General features: G+C 34.0%; 1 protein-coding gene across 1 annotated transcript in view; it reads left to right on the plus strand.

The window, feature by feature from the left end:
* The window catches only part of LOC106461957 (zwei Ig domain protein zig-8-like), a 92,777-nt gene extending 78,972 nt beyond the window's left edge, over positions 1 to 13,805 (plus strand). Inside the window, exons 3-5 of the mRNA XM_022389059.1 lie at positions 2,978 to 3,188; positions 4,477 to 4,773; positions 9,319 to 13,805. Of these exons, the coding sequence (XP_022244767.1) occupies positions 2,978 to 3,188; positions 4,477 to 4,773; positions 9,319 to 9,434 (624 nt within the window). The 3' untranslated portion in view covers positions 9,435 to 13,805. The remainder of the gene's footprint in view (positions 1 to 2,977; positions 3,189 to 4,476; positions 4,774 to 9,318) is intronic.
* The last annotated feature ends 3,553 nt before the right edge of the window (positions 13,806 to 17,358 follow it).

The following is a 17,358-nucleotide window of genomic DNA, read 5'->3' on the forward strand; positions in this document are numbered from 1 at the left end:
AGTGTAAACTACTTGTACCTGATGATGACAAAACCTTGTCGAAACGTTGTACATTTGTTTTTCTTCATTACCCATTCAACCCGTCTCCAAGCATTATTAGTCTCAAAGTGGGTTCCTCGTCATCAACTTAGTTGATATTTCTTTTCCTCAAGAGAAGAATATCCAAAATGACACCATGAAGTCTCTCTCTTGGATGATTCACTGAGTAGATTCATAAAACAAGTAATATAACTTTTTTTTTATCACTGGGATGCTATTGCTAGTCTAGCTACTGTCTTCAATCGGACAGTTCCATCCACATTAAGCTGGTGGCTATTGGACTTGCTATGGTCAATATTATTACAATATTCTGTCATCTTATCTTCATCAAAAAAGAACCAGGAAAGCGTTAATGTTCTCAGTGCTATAGAATTCGACAAACAATTACAATGTTTTCAGGTCCATCTGATTACTAATCCCCCTCTTTGCTGACGTTTAGTTTAAGCATTTGATGAGCACCTCCTGATGTGGATTTGAGTTTGGCAATGCGCTAAACATTGTATACATGCGCATTACATATCGCAGTTCCAAACATTGAATTGTTCGACAATGAATATCCCCCTGTGGGACAGCGGTAAGTCTTCGGAGTTACAACACTAAAGTCAGGCGTTCGATTCCTCTCAGCAGATGCAGCAGCTAGCCCCACGTAACTTTGCTATAAGATAACACAGACACTCGTCAATGAAATAAATACTACTTTCTTAGACTTGAGAAGTTGCCACACCACTGCTGTTTACCACAGCCATACACGATCTCTGCATTCAAACTTACATTTTCATTTTCTCATCATCTCGTCATAAGTACTCTTCTTCCATAACACGTGCTTACCCTTCTGTCAGTTGCCTACTCATATGTGTAAACCATGGTTGTCTACAGACAACCCTTTATAGTAGGTACTGTAGCATATTTAAACCGGTTCATGAGCCGTACATATAATAAACTAGGAACATCACGCCCCATCTGAACATCGAGAAGTTCAGTCTGGTTGTTTGGTAACTTTATAAACCATCATCTTTTATATATATATATTTATGGAGCCAACACCACTGGAAGGAGACGCTTCTTCTTCCATAAATTCATCTGTCATCATGAATGATAGTTCATGAAAGTATAGCCCTTTAGATAATGTAAGTTGTACCATCTTTCCTAGTCTACATTAGCCTAGCATTCTACTTTCACGCTGAATAACCTTTACTATTGGAATGATACTTGGCCAGACAAACAAAGTATGATTAGTCTTCACCAACAGGATTGGCTACTCTGTTTGGCAATGACATTTCTCTGCAACTTGTCCTTTAGGCCAGTACTCCACCTGAAATACTGGCAATACATTGAATCTACTGTCCTGAGATTCTGTACATTGACAACGTATATGCTAAAATATCTCCCATATTACCCCGTGATTTACCAGTTTCGTTTATCTCGGATAAACTCCTATCATATCATTAACTCATATCAGCACTAGCGTGTCAATTTTTTCATTCTATAGCAATTGGCTTGGTTCTACAGAAAGTAGGAACTTGCATGAATGCTATAATTTTGGAAACATTTCTTTAAGAGGGGTTATCCCTTAAATAGCTGGAGACTATTACCATCAACTGGAGGGCTTCTTACGGTTCATACTGTCTCCTCCGGACTTCATGGATTTCCCGAGTTTGTATATTCCAATGATACACAGACATGAAGGCTTAAAAGTATGTGTTCTAAAAGCTAACACTTTTCAATTCAAGTCCTCTCATGGCATCAGAATTTCTTTTTGCCTGGTTTCTTTGGTAATTCGACAGATGTAAATAACTGAAGGTTCGTGAATTTCGTCAATTAGTTTATATGTTGTTGGATGCTTACAAGCCAACTATATGGGCATCAAATTTCACAAAGAAATATTCACACTTTTTTGACACTCTGTGTGCAAGTTGGCCCTTGTGGTAGAGCTCTAAATTGTAGAACCTGCGAACCGGGTTCAAATCCGTGCGATAAAACAAAATTTTCCCGCTCTTTAATCTGTGGTTGCGTTAAAGGGGTGACAGTCATTCTCTTAGCGTGGACAATGAGTACTAAGGTATTGCTGACTGTATTCTTTTCACCTGGTCGGTAATTCAAAATTAGGAATTGCGGAAGATAACCTTATTAACTTTGCCATAATTACGAAATACAAATTGCTTATATTAACCAAGAGAATGAAATACAAATCGTTAACTAAATAAAAATCTGTCAAACGGAAAAACAAATTAAGTAAAATAAAATGGGATGAGATGTGGCTGAATTCAACTTCACAAAATGCACTTATAAATATAACACTTCAAAGTTAGCTTGAAGGTTATATCAGAACTTTGAAGTCCGAGCTCGATCTGATATCATGTTCTCAACTGACCGACAAGTCTCATTACCTCTATTAGTTGACTCAATCACAAAATCAGTAAAACTCGGTAGAAAAACTGTCTCTTCTCATGTAACCCACAGTTTGGTTATCTCAAAAGGTCAACTTGGGGTCATCAAAACTACCGCACCAGTGAAAAGGCTGGTCTAACTTGGCAACAACTAGCAGGTGTGACACAGCTAGGATCGCGTTTGTGTGTGGCAATGATGGACGTTTCGAATACAAAACAAATCATAAAAGGTTGTATTTTTCAGCAAGAATACGTTTCATATAACAACTTCAATTAAATTGTTGTCAGACAAAACACGCACACAAATGATTAAAACTCAAAACGGATATCGGTCTTTCAGACAGGAAGATATCAATGATGAACTGGCCAAAAATTTTGAAAAAAGTTCGTGTTTTCATTTCCCTTACGAGTTTTCGTTTGAAGTTTGGCCGTTCCGTTATTATTCAGTTGTGACGTAGATTTTTTAATTACTCTAATTAGTTTTATCCAATTCTAAAAATAATTTCAAAGTGAGGTTCATTATCTTAAACATGTTTCTTTCTGTTTAATAGGTTTCTTGGATTCGACGACGAGATCTCCATCTTCTTAGTGTTGGCACAGAAACTTACATCAATGAAGAAAGATTTAGCGCCGCCCACGTGGAAGGCACGAACGATTGGCCTCTCCAGATCAAGTATCCACAGTTGACGGACACTGGTCTGTATGAGTGTCAAGTTAGCTCTGACCCCAAAATCAGCTTCTTTGTCAAGTTGAACGTTTTAGGTTTGTTGTTATTAGCTGGTTAAAGCTTAAAAATAGCAATAATGTTATATTAACATCGTTTACGTGTTTTTAAATAGGTTCATTTTGGAAAACAGACAGTCATTTTCCACACACACAAGTCGCACAGTGTATCTTGACCAATATAAGCAGCTTGCTAAACATGAATATAGGTGTGTGCGCGAGGAATATTTTAACCATTTTCATAAATCCTAAAAGTAATTACAACCAAAGAAATAAACATTAATTACGTTATAAATTGTCTGAACAATGTTGATATAGGTTAGAAATTCTGAGCTGGGAAATAAAATCTTTGGTATTAACTGACAGACGAAAGAAATCATATTTCACCATACTTTCTTTACTAAAAGTCGAAACCGTTCCCTAAGAGGTCAGCCAATTATATTTCCCTCTCTTCCAAAAAGAAAAAACAACAAGAACCAACAAACCGGAAACTGAGGACAAAATATTTATTTCCGCATATAGTAATTCCATTTAAACCCAAGTTTCAATTATAAGTCCCATTATGAATGATAAGTATAAAAACTATTATCTACAAACCTTTATCATATTGGGTTTGTTGCCGTTATCAGTACTGCTTAAACTAAAGAAAATATATTGAAATTTATTCACCCAAGTAATAATTTTACATTCTAATGATGCTCAGGAGATTCTCATGGTTACTCCCTGTTTGTTCTATTCGGAAATATGATTTTGTTCAAAGAGGGCTGGATATGTTTGTTTGTTGTAAAGCACAAAGCTGCACAATGGGCTATCTGTGCTCTGCCCACCGCCGGAATTGAAACCCAATTTTTAGTGTTATAAGCCCACTGACTTACAGCTGAGCCACCTGGGGAGGGAGATGCAAGAGGGTAGGAATCTCAAGAAATGTGCTAAAAAAATAAATGGCTTTGTTACCTAAGAATATTCTGAATAAAACCTGATGTTAATTACTAGGGCTCGTTTGTAGCTCATGGTAAAGAAAAGTATTATTCATTCTTTTTTTTAACATTGTTTTTATTTTCTGACGTTAAGCCGACAATTTATTCTGGATTGTGTTACGATATTCATCCGCCTCTTACAATTTGAACCAGTTAAGACTTCTGTTAGCATGTCAAAATGTCGTCCTCAAACTACTACAGCTGAAAGAAGCTAGCCACACCATCCAAAATTAACTTGTAGAAGTTTACTGAAAAATTATATATTTTATAGATATACTTCTTTTTCCCAAAACCTATGTGAAACGATCACAAAATACAAAAAAAAGAATTAATTAAATTTATATTTTCAGAACCAAAGACAGAAATCTTAGGTACGCGCCCTCTGTATGTGAAAACAGGAACTTCTATCAATCTCACTTGTGTGATCAGCGACAGCCCGGAGCCACCAATTTTTGTCTTCTGGTACCACAATGATCGAATGATCAACTATGATACAGATAGAGGGAAGATATCGCTTCAGAAAGGGGAGGAGGATGCTGCTATCAGTACACTTTATATTAAGGATGCTCAACCAACCGATTCGGGAAATTACACTTGTGGGCCTTCCAACTCTGACGCAACTAGTATCTCAGTGTTCTTTCTAAATGGTAAACATGTTTAGGGTTGTAGAATAGTTATTTCAATTTCACCTTTTTAACCCAGTTTTTTTTTTTTTTTTTGTAGCGCACAATTGAATTTTAATTCTCAAATTACCGGGACCCGATGAACAACAACGCCATAGATATTTTCATGCATAAATAGTTTAGAAAAAACTGTTTAAGAAGCCAATGGGTTTTTATGGAACCCTATTGTTAATTCTAGGCTTAAGGAGCAAACTTACTGAAGTCAACTGATAAGTAGGATTAGTTTTCAAGCCGATATTTCAGAACGTTTATAGGAAAACAAAATAATATTAAATCTCCTATTGTCTTTTTGAAGAGATAACATGTCAAGCCTTCTTAATCATTGTTTTTTATTAACTTTCGTACGTTGTTAAGACCTCTTTTTTATCAGTTTTGTTATTAAATTTCATACGTTGTTAAGATCACTTTTTATTAGTGTTGTTATTAACCTTCGTTGAGATCAACTTTTTATTGGTATTGTTATTAACTTTCGTACGTTGTTAAGATCACCTTTTTATCAGTGTTGTTATTAAATTTCGTACGTTAAGATCACTTTTTTATCAGTGTTGTTATTAACGTTCGTACGTTGTTATGATTACTGTTTTATCAGTGTTGTTATTACGTGTGGACAGGATTTAGGAGCAATTTATGGTGTAGATTATGATAATTGTAATGATTAAGTTTGCTATATGATACAATTTTATTTTTCTTGTATCTGGCGAATATCTGTCGTAATGACTGATGAGAACTAACAACCATATCGTAACGACTGATGAGAACTAACAATATCGTAACGACTGATGAGAACTAACAACAATATCGTAATGACTGATGAGAACTAACAACAATATCGCAATTGTTAAACGGAGAAACAAGTTTGCTATTAAGACTTTGATAAATTTAGAAGAAGCAAGTAGGGCGTACTACCATGAGTATTCTAAGTTATGGTCCTCATTGTTTGAAAACACAAAATTCTTCGTTCTACTCCTCATTGTTTGATAACACGAAACATTGTTGTTCTACTCCTCATTATTTGATAACACGAAACATTGTTGTTCTACTCTGTATTGTTTAATTACACGAAACATTGTTGTTCAACTCCTCTTTGTTTAATAACACGAAACATTGTCGTTCTACTCCTCATTATTTGATACACGAAACATTGTTGTTCTACTCCTCATTGTTTGATAACACGAAACATTGTCACAACAGCATCACTTTCGTACATTCTTACGATGTTACTGGCATCCTAATGAAATATTGTGACAAAATAAGAATAAGTGACAGATCGTGAAATAAAAATAATGGTTTACACCACTCTATAGTGTTACCTTAAATGCTATTTTATAGATCTAAATTACCCTAAATGCTGTCATTTAACCTTAAAACAAGCGTTGGGTCTAAGCACTTTTAATGTTGAGTAACGTTCCTAGACAAACATTTTATAAAACAAATTCGAATATATAAGAATTCGTGACTAAAGTTCATTGAGACACCAAAAAGTTCTGATATAAAAGCATGATTGATTATTACTTCAGCAATAAATAGAAGAATGGTGTTCTTTGAACCAGTTCCTGGTATACATTATTTATATTTTCTCCAATACTATCGGAAGTTACTCCAAACATCATTAATAATGTCGCCCAAATAAAGTCTCCTGAACTGTATCAAGTACAGTTTCATCCATTATTTTCAGAATAATATCTACCAGTTAATGACCTAGTTTCACCGAATTTTAGGGCTCTTTGTACACCACTCTAAGCTGCCCAAAAATGAAATATATATATATATATTTAACTTATAATTTGTGTACTAAGATGTGTGTAAAGAAGAATTGTGAAAGGTTGTGTATCGGATGAAATGTTTTTTATAATCTTTGTGCTATCGTGTGTGTAAGGGAGATGCGAAAGATTGTGTATCACATAATGAAAGACACCTGAAATGTTTTTATAATCTTTGTGCTATCGTGTGTGTAAGGGAGATGTGAAAGATTGTGCATCACACAATGAAAGACACCTGAAATGTTTTTATAATCTCTGCGTTATCGTGTGTGTAGGGGAAATTGTGAAAGATTGTGCATCACAAAATAGAAACACTGTAGCTATCTCAAGTTTGAGGAGGAATCTTACAAATAGTTACATGTATTTCTGTTACATATATTTCTTCATAGCAAGAAATAGTATACTATAGGTTTCAGTTTACACAATGACAACTTTAAACTCTGATAGTTATGTGGGATGTAATATATATATATAGCCTTATTTGCGAAAAACGTACAGTGTTCAGTCTTTATCAGTCACAAGCATCCCAGCTGTTGTTGACTGTCAAGAGTAGAGAAACGCGTGGAAGACTCGTGTTGTATCACAACCGAGTTCAGTCTTTAACACAGCAACAAACAATATATTCCGTAAGCAGCGGTGTTTTTGTTACATTTTAAATTTGTTGAAAACTTTCGTGTTTTCAGAAGTTGTTACATTTCTATAAAGCACGAAAGAATACATCATATCAGGAATTAGATATTCCAATATTTATTGAATAAAACTTTTAAATATACAGTGAAGCCACTAATTATTTTCTGAAACATCTTAACTACTTTCTCACCTCTTCTAAAATGATCAGTTGGGCTCTTCCATCGTATTATCCATTTCGTTTCAAATTTTTTGTTCGATTCATGCAACGACGTGAGCAGAAGAAAGATTATTTCCTGTTACTTTAATATTTTATTCATTCCTCCAAAAGAGAATTTGCTTTGTTGCTAATGCTTGAAACTTTGTTTGGTATTGTTTTGCACCCTGCGTAAGGTTTCTACGAAACACTTATTGAATTATTAATAGTTCCTCTCATCCTGCAAAGTTGCAGAACTAATTAAATTTGCAAGAGTTAACAAGGAAAAGTAGGTTCGTTTAGTTCAACATTATCCCTTGAGGGATTTGAAGATTAGATTTCAGAACAACCATAACTGCTTTAGGGTGCGTTCATTGGCTATTGTAAACGGATTTTTTAGTTAAGGAAATTTCATGTTTTAACGCTGAAAGGAAGTTCTACTACGTTTCCAGAACCAAAAAAAAAAGCGTGCAGAATATTACCTTGAACACGATACCTGGTAATTAGTAGCTGTGTATCACTACAATTTGTTTGCTGTTTATGTATGCTCGGTTGTTTTTTTTTTGTCTCTTATAAATTTCATGCCCCCCAGTAGCACAGCGGTATGTCTGCGGACTTGAAACGCTAGAATCCGGGTTTCGATACCCGTGGTGGGCAGAGCACAGATAGCCCATTGTGTAGCTTTGTGCTTAACTTCAAAAACAAAAAAAAAACATAAATTTCAAAGTTTAATACCGAGAAATTGTTAAAAAAAGAAACGTTTAAGAATATTAAATGAACCGTATGATGAATTTACGTTTTGTAATTGTTACTAAAAAATTATTGAATTATCAACAAACTAGTTTACCAAATTATGATCGTTATATAGGTTAACAGTAGTCAACTTGTTTATTTTGTAAACAATGGCAAGTTTATAGATGATAAGGTATTTAAAGTAGCAGAAATCATTTCATAATATTACTACCAAAAAAAAACAACAGGAGACGCTGTAAATCTTAATTAATTCAGTTAACAGTAGTCAACTTGTTTATTTTGTAAACAATGGCAAGTTTATAGATGATAAGGTATTTAAAGTAGCAGAAATCATTTCATAATATTACTACCAAAAAAAAACAACAGGAGACGCTGTAAATCTTAATTAATTCAAATAAGTTGATGAAGACTTTAATGTTTATAACTTCTAAGTTGCGGACTTAATTTGTTATATATTTACATCTTTATTTCACTCAAATTTTGGCCCTCTAGAAAATTCGTATGAAAACGTTATCATAAAGTTTTATTCCCAGAGCTGTGAATTAAAAATATGGTATATTATTTCAAAATTTATGCTTATTTACTCAATATATATATGAACCATTTGTTGTTGTTTTTCTGCAAGAATTAATAAAATTTGATCAGAGGCGAGAATAAGGTATAGAAGGCGCAGCAGCAACGAGATATCGTTAAGAAACTAATTTTCCTAAAACATTAAGTATACGTATGCTAATATTTCTATTTTCGTGCGAAAATAACAACACTTGTAGTTTGGTTCGAGAAACTTTGGAGCTGTAACATACAGGGTAACTTGTGGAAGACTCATTAGCTAGACGTAATTCTGATGTCGGTACACAAGGTGTAAACTTTAGATACCAGACACGTAATTAAGGCTGACGAAATTAATTTGCTAACGTTTTAAATGGAACGTAACTTCATGGGATTAATTTAGTATATTGTGAGTGGAATATAGGTTTTTTTTGGGTGGTCTACGAATATGTTACCAAATTGTGTACTGTCTTGGCTGATAAGAAGCTAATAATTTAAAGTAAATGATGGATGTTATTTCTAAAGAATGTTTAATGCACTATTGTAACCTTTTAATCGAAAGAAAAAATATTTAGAAGAAAATAATAAAACCACATTGTTTCTTAAATATTTCATTATCTATAGGTGAAAACCCAGCTGCTATTCAGAGAGATGCCAGCGTTTCACGAGCGTCCTCTGGTGACCATTTGAAAATTTTGGAATTTTTTCTGTTGGTGTTTCCTTGGTATCTTCTTAGATGACATCCTTATCACTTTCGTCACTTCTGGTTTTGTTATTGTGAGTCAGTACGAAAATGAAAACATAAAGTTGATGTACTCGTGGTTGGACGGCGACATCTGACGGTATATTCTTTACTCTGTACTGTAATCGATTCACTGAAGAGAATTGACATCCGTTGACACGATAGAAGTTTTTTTGTTTCGCCCAAAGATAACAGAGACATAAAAAGCCTAAAATATGTGATATAAATGAATACATATTCGGGTTTATGAATAAGTTAATGCGAAAATCTTGGCACATAAATATTTACTGATGTCGGGAAGAACAATAGCGGATACAGGATGTTTATTTTAGTGAATGTGTGTGTTTCTATGTAAACAATTATGAAGGAAACAAATTACCAGCATAGATTAACAATGAACATACAAACGTACTTAGGTTTCCTCTATTTATTATGTTGATTTTTCCTGTGGTTAATAACTTCATTACCAGAATAGATTAACAATGAACATACAAACGTATTTAGGTTTCCTCTATTTATTATGCTGTTTTTTTCTGTGGTTAATAACTTCATTATCAGCATAGATTAACAATGAACATACAAACGTACTTAGGTTTCCTCTATTTATTATGCTGTTTTTTTCTGTGGTTAATAACTTCATTACCAGCATAGATTAACAATGAACATACAAACGTATTTAGGTTTCCTCTATTTATTATGCTGTTTTTTCCTGTGGTTAATAACTTCATTATCAGCATAGATCAACAATGAACATACAAACGTACTTAGGTTTCCTCTATTTATTATGCTGTTTTTTCCTGTGGTTAATAACTTCATTATCAGCATAGATTAACAATGAACATACAAACGTATTTAGGTTTCCTCTATTTATTATGCTGTTTTTTCCTGTGGTTAATAACTTCATTACCAGCATAGATTAACAATGAACATATAAATGTATTTAGCTTTCCTCTATTTATTATGTTGTTATATTCCTGTGGTTAATACCTTCATTACCAGCACAGATCAACAATGAACATACAAACGTATTTAGCTTTCCTCTATTTATTATGTTGTTTTATTCCTGTGGTTAATAACTCCATTATCAGCATAGATCAACAATGAACATACAGACGTATTTAGCTTTCCTCTATTTATTATGTTGTTTTTTCCCCTGTGGTTAAAGTACAGCTTTGTGTACCAGCTTCTAAAGTGTACTTTGTTGAGCTAAATTAATCCTCATTTAGGAGATTATACTTTATTCAAACTGGTCCTAAAAATCTCAGATGCATATAAATAACACAGTCCCAATGCAACATAAAAATTAAACTATAAATCTTTATGGGTACATTAACTGATAAAACCACTACGTTAAAATTTGACTTTCGAAAGTATAACTATATAAAGTTCTGAATATTCTTAACCCTAGTTTTGTGACTCAACCTGAATTTTAAAACGGCCATTTCTCGTTGCCATTTTTACTAAGGTAGTTAGCCAGAGTGTGCTGGATTCAGGTAAGATTGAATACTCCTCTAAAGATCACTGTTTCTCCATTAAAGGCTTATCTTATTCATCTTCACCAAAACCAGATAATACATACATAGATTCAACTGTGGTAAAATTATCCACTCAGGGATTTGGGTATTTCCTATTGTAAGACCCCTATACTAAATTATAGAATCACTAGCTGGCATTTCGAAGAACGTATGAAGTCAGCTTTGGATAAAATGCCTGTTGATGAATTATTGTTTCCATCTAGAATATCTAACCAATCATATCAGATAATTCATACACTCAGGTAATTTATTTTTGTGTCTCCTCTAGTCAGTCAGTGCATACATTCAGGTTTGATAGAATCCCGCTTTTATAATTTCCAATATTTACTATTAGTTGGGTTAAAATGGCCCTCTTTTGGATTGTTGTACTTTAGACTGTCACCTCTAATTAGTCTGTCCAACTATACTGTGTGCTATGAGCAGAGATAGAATACACAGTTACAGTATTTTTGTTTCTACAGCTGGGATCTATGTTACTCATACAGTTGTTGGTGAAGCAGAACACCTCAGTAAGGGATTGTATGGTTTCCTCCTGTAGTACATAGTCAGACTCTACCTACATTCAGATTGGGTAGAATGCCCCTTTGCTGGATTATTAACTCTTCATATTTCATCTCTAACCAGTAAGCTACAGTAGTGTATGTATTTAGTTGGTGTAAAATACCTCTCTACTGGAGTATTAACTCTTCATATTTCATCTCTAATGAGTATGTATTTAGTTGGTGTAAAATACCCCTTTACTGGAGTATTAACTCTTCATGTGTATGCAGCTAGTGGGCGTAAAGTGCCTCCTTATTGGATTGTTATATGTGTGGCTGACATCATTAATACGTCACCCCAGATACTTCACGTATTCATCAGGGAGTAAAATACCGAATTACTAGATTATGTGTGTCTAGCTGCCATTCCTAAATAGTTTCCTCAAGAACTTTGCCCACCCAGCAGCAGCTGCAAGCCCCTCATTTCTCGATTACAGTATATCCAGCTAATATGTCTACCAACTCATCTGTGGGTCCTGTATTACGACACTGGTTTATTTTACCCCTGAACAAGCAATCTCTAGCTAGACACTACTGTAGTGGTCTGGATTCTCCCTTTATTAACTAAGAACCATGATAAATTAACCCAGTTGCTGAAATTAATCAGTGAATTTACCCTTAGTTTATGTACTTTAAGTTTGTCTTTTATTAATAAGCCTTGGTAATGCATTCAGTCAAATGACACTTTATACACTACAAACAAAAGTACCCGTCCCCAGTGACGGGAACAACTTAAGTTAATCTATCAATTTAAATTATTTCATGGACTTTAAAAAGGTTAATTGTGTTGCACTCTTGGTTTCACTAAGAGTCAAATCTCTGAGCTACTTATACCGCCCACTGCGAAAAATAATTGTTGAACATTTCAGTCATGCTAAGAGCCGCTCAACAATAACATACGATAAATCTACATTTTTATTCTTTAAGTTACGTCACATTTTGAAATGTGAATAATAGTGTGATTAATTCCTAACAAATTAATGTAGAATATCCTGCTTGCGGAATAAAATTTGGCAACAACATTGTTCATGCCTGTTTTCCCGTCATTTCAGAAGTGATTGTTGAGGTTTGCTTACGTGCGCAGCTTTTCAAATGGGAGACAGACGAACGCTCGGACAGACACCACAGTTCACAATATATAGAACATAGTATCTATAGTAGTTTAAACCCAAGCTTTAGATGGGACAGTGTGGCAGGTAAGGTATATCCATTCTACTGACTCTCTATACCACAAAATTTGTGCTAATGTGTCTGTATTTATATATATCTGATGCTTCATATTCGGGCGTTTAAATATCTGCTGTACCTATGAATATCTATAACTTAACAACTAAGCAGCTTTTATCCTGATCACATTGAAGGGTTGATCCAATACATAATGCATTAAAAGTAACCGATGTTTTCTATACCCCTACTTATGTTATCCAACCCGAAAAGTAAGACTGTTCCAATTTCAGTGAAAATCGACTTGACTTTTGTACTTTGAAACTGAAGCTCTTTTCCCCAGTTCAGCTGAGTTACCATGTTTTAATACCAGAACACATAATACTTTTGAAAGTGAGTAAAGGAGTACAAGATCTATTATAATCCATTACTACAGATCTCAAAACTATATTAATACTTGTGTAGTTGGTTTTATGTATGAAGTTTGAAATAATGTCGACAGAGGACGTTTTTATGTTAAAAACTTGCAATAAAAACGAAAAGTCTCTCAATGTTGTCCGTTTTTCATTATCAAAAACGATGACCGCGATTGGGTTATAACAACACATACAGTTATTAAGAACCTGAAATTTTAAACAGCATATTATTTAAGAAGCATATGTTTGGAACGTACAAATCTAACCCTTCATTCCGATATACTTAAAAACAACAAATTTTGTGTTTGGCTTAAAAACCCAGACATAGCAAGTATATTAGGATTGTTGGGAAAAACATATTTTGGCTCTACTTTTTAAATATTATTTTACTCCACTTATAAGCTAATAGTATAAGGGCTAGAGATGAATATTTTCTCATTTTCCCTGTAATTAGAAAATCCTGTGACTGAAATCGAATATTTTATTGTTTCGGCATGCTTTTAAGATTTTGGTTCAGTAGTATGTTGTTGTTTGTAGTCCGAAGAAATATTAAATAGGTTTCACTTTGTCACGTCCTGAAAATTTCGGGTCTAAAATCATTCTCTCTCTATGCTTGAAGCTTAAACATTCTGTTAACATGTTAACTGCGTGTTTTGTTTTCCGCATTCCGTTTAATTTGTCTTTTGCGGCTCGAAATCATGTCAGTAAAAAAATAACATTTCAGTTACTGATGGGTAATAAAAGATGGATCTGAAAAGCTATGTTGTTGTGTTTTTTTGTTGTTGTTACACACCTCTGATTTAGCGTCGTGTGTGTTTGTGTGTTTTCTTATAGCAAAGCCACATCGGGCACTCTGCTGTGTCCACCGAGAAGAATCAAACCCCTGATTTTTGCATTGTAAATCCGAAGACTTATCGCTATCCCACTGGGGGACATTTAGCGCCGCAGTGTACGAATTAAGACTAATGTAGAAAACAACATCTGTAGATAAATTGATTTATAACATTTTTTAAAGCCTATTGGCGTTCTAACCGTAACTTTTAAAGTGCGATACCGCAAAACACAAAATTTGCATGTAACTCCGCATTGATCCAACAAACTTTCATGCCAAATTTGGTGAAGGTCCGTCAACAGGGGACGAAGTAGTGGTAAAAACCGCAAAACTGAAAATTGTGTGTACCCCCGCATTAACCTAATAAACCTCCATACCAATTTTGGTGAAGATCCATCCACATTCCCGAAGTAGTTACGTGGACATACAAAAGACAGTACTATTATATCTATATAGTTGCTGGCACTAGATTTAGGTATGTCTATCTTTGTGTGTAGTCTAGAAATTCTGGTACTGTGTTCAGTATTATCTTGGTTTGTTCTGAAACTAGACTTTGATACTATTTTTTTTACACCGCGTGTAGCATTAAAATTATGGGACTAAAGTCAAATACTACATTTTTTTATTCCATTTGTCGTAAAGTCAGTGTGTGAACAATACCTACCTACCTATTTTGATTGGTTTGAATAACTTACATAAAAATTAATAAAATTTCCTTACTCTCACGATTTTATTTTCTAAGCTTCAGGCCTGTCTCTCCCACTGTTGTCCCCCTGGTGGTTCAGCAATAAGTCAGGGGTTCGATTCTCCGTGGTAGACACAGCATATAACCCAATGTGGCTTTCCTTTAAATCAAACTGTTTCACTGTATATTTATTTATTCATTTAAATTGATATATGTTTAATTTTTGGAAGTGACTGTTTATCCCCAAAACGTGGCTGGGTATGGACTAGTTGTTAGTGTGTCGAACAGTTAATACAGGGATCCACGGTTCGCATCTCGTTGCCGCACTTTAGGACAGTGGATGCGTTATAAGAGTAACGGCAAAATCCCACTATTCGGTTATAGTAAGCCAAGAGTTAGCGGTGGATATTATCTAGTGGTTGCTTCCTTATCAGATCTAAATTAGGGATAGTTAACCCTCGTGTAACTTTGTGCGAATATCTGAAGAAAACAAACAATCTAAGCAACAAGACGAATACTGACATTTTCATAAAATTTACATTCACTTTCAAAGTACCAGAATCTGAGTTCAGTAAAATGTCGTTTTTTTTGTAGTCTGAAGAAGTTTACCATATCCTACCTATGTTCTGAAATTAGGGGGAATGGAGTAAGTGATTATTTACCTCGTTATCAAGTAGAGAAATTTTCATGTTTTTTGACTAAAGAAAAAATGTCTTCTAATTTCCCCGAAAGAGGGCCAAAGGCCATCTGAAGGGGTCATCTATTACGTTTATAAGTATAGTTTAACAATATTAGAAAATAAATACAGACTATATGAAAATGGGGCAGAAATAAAAAACAGTGGTTCTCTATACTGACGATTTGCTTTCGTTTTTCAAGTTCTCATTTGTAGTAAATGTTGATACTTAATTTTCTCCGAAAGGGGCCGCACCACTATACAGTAGTGTGTTGTCAGTCAGTCAGCAGACACTAAAATGGCGTCACATGTACTTTCTAGGCTACTACACAGCATGACATATGAACTTCAAAAAACAAGAAATAAAAATATTCGTTACTCTTAATTTTGGTTTTATTTATTCAAAATACAGAACACTTTCGGAAGTATTTAGTCATAAATTTACTTACATTATACTTCTTATTTTCTACAAATAAAACAGAGAAGTATAAAAACATTTGACCCGAAACACCTCATCAAGGTTAAGTCCTCATAAATACAAGGGATTGAAGAGGGTATCAAGTTTTGTTTACAAAAAACTAACAGCAAAGAAACACGCGGCCATGTTGTTGCATATAGAATAATGGAATGTATTATTCATTAACGATGTCTTCCAATAAACGTAGTTCAGATTTTCTCAGGAATTAAACCTTACCTTTATGTAGATAATTTTTAAGTGCAGAATCGTTTCTTTCCATGGCAAGTTAAGAATGTGCTCCTTATCAAACCTCCTGAGGATTTCGTGTGAGTAATTTCAGGGAAGATTTGTTTTATATTAAAATAAGGTACAGATATATGCAAATATAACAACTAACACAACATATATGGACCATATGCAACACTGATAATCTCAGCAGACGGAGTTTTTCGCGGATGATTAATTGGAAAAGAGAAATGAAATGGAAATCTAAGGTTTATGCTTATTTGTTCTGTACATTCTGAAAAAAAAACAAAAAACGTCGCACTAGTTACTCACGTGTCCTTAAGGATGTTATAAGGTTTCTTTATAAATAACAACTTATATCTATACATAGACTTGCGCTGAACCAGTTATTCAAGTAGAACAGCCTTGCTCGTATTCCTTTGGATTTTGTTTACAAAAAAAAGAAAGCTTAAAGTCAAAAGAAGGACGCGAAATATATTATAAATCAGTCCCTTCCCAGTGGAACTTAAATTTGATGAATAAATATTTATAAAGACTTAAAAATAACTAGAACATTATAATGAATTATCACATGGAAACTTGTTCTAGCTGTTAATATTTTGTTTATCAAGAAAGATAAACAAATAGGACCACTTTTAAACTTCACCTATTAGAATAACGAAATCAAAAATGGTACACCAGAAAGTTGTTTTAACTTGAGCTGAAAAGGTGGATATGTAACAGAAAGTTAGAACATGATTAGTAAAATGTTGATGTAATTCAAACCTTAGATGTTTCTGTTCCAAAACGATTCTCTGCCTTCCCTAACATAGGTTGGGTCAGTTTGAAGGGGTATTTGAAAAATCTATCATGAAAATACTCAGTTCATGTCTGTCCTGTAAATGCGCGCACACTTATTTCAACGGACGTAAACAAAAGGTGGATGTAATTATACTTTAGTAAACATTTTATACAACAACATATTAAAAGTTTATCAAAGTTTTTAAAAATGTTTAACGTTAGGTCGTAAATATCATTATAAGTTTATTTACTGGTAGTATTGCGTACGGTAAAGTTTAGCCCTAACTAAACTAAAATTCATAAACAATTAAAGGGCAAAAAGGAGCTTATTAGCCCATTAAGGATGTCTCTTCCAGCTCCCAACTATAACAACCCCTTACTACTCGTGTATTCATAAAATCTTTTCTTGAACTCAGTTAAATTTTCTGCCTCCACCAACCTTGAAGGCAGCTCATTCCAAAAGCCAATCACCCTGTTTGAAAAATAATACTGTCTAAACTGCAGACGACTCCTACGCTGCAAAAATTTGAGTTTATGACTCCCTGCCCTATTGTTTTCACTGCTAAACACAAAAAGGTTTGGTGGATCTATA

The sequence above is a fragment of the Limulus polyphemus genome, unplaced genomic scaffold (assembly GCF_000517525.1).
Source record: "Limulus polyphemus unplaced genomic scaffold, Limulus_polyphemus-2.1.2 Scaffold1066, whole genome shotgun sequence".
Taxonomy (NCBI): Eukaryota; Metazoa; Arthropoda; class Merostomata; order Xiphosura; family Limulidae; genus Limulus; species Limulus polyphemus.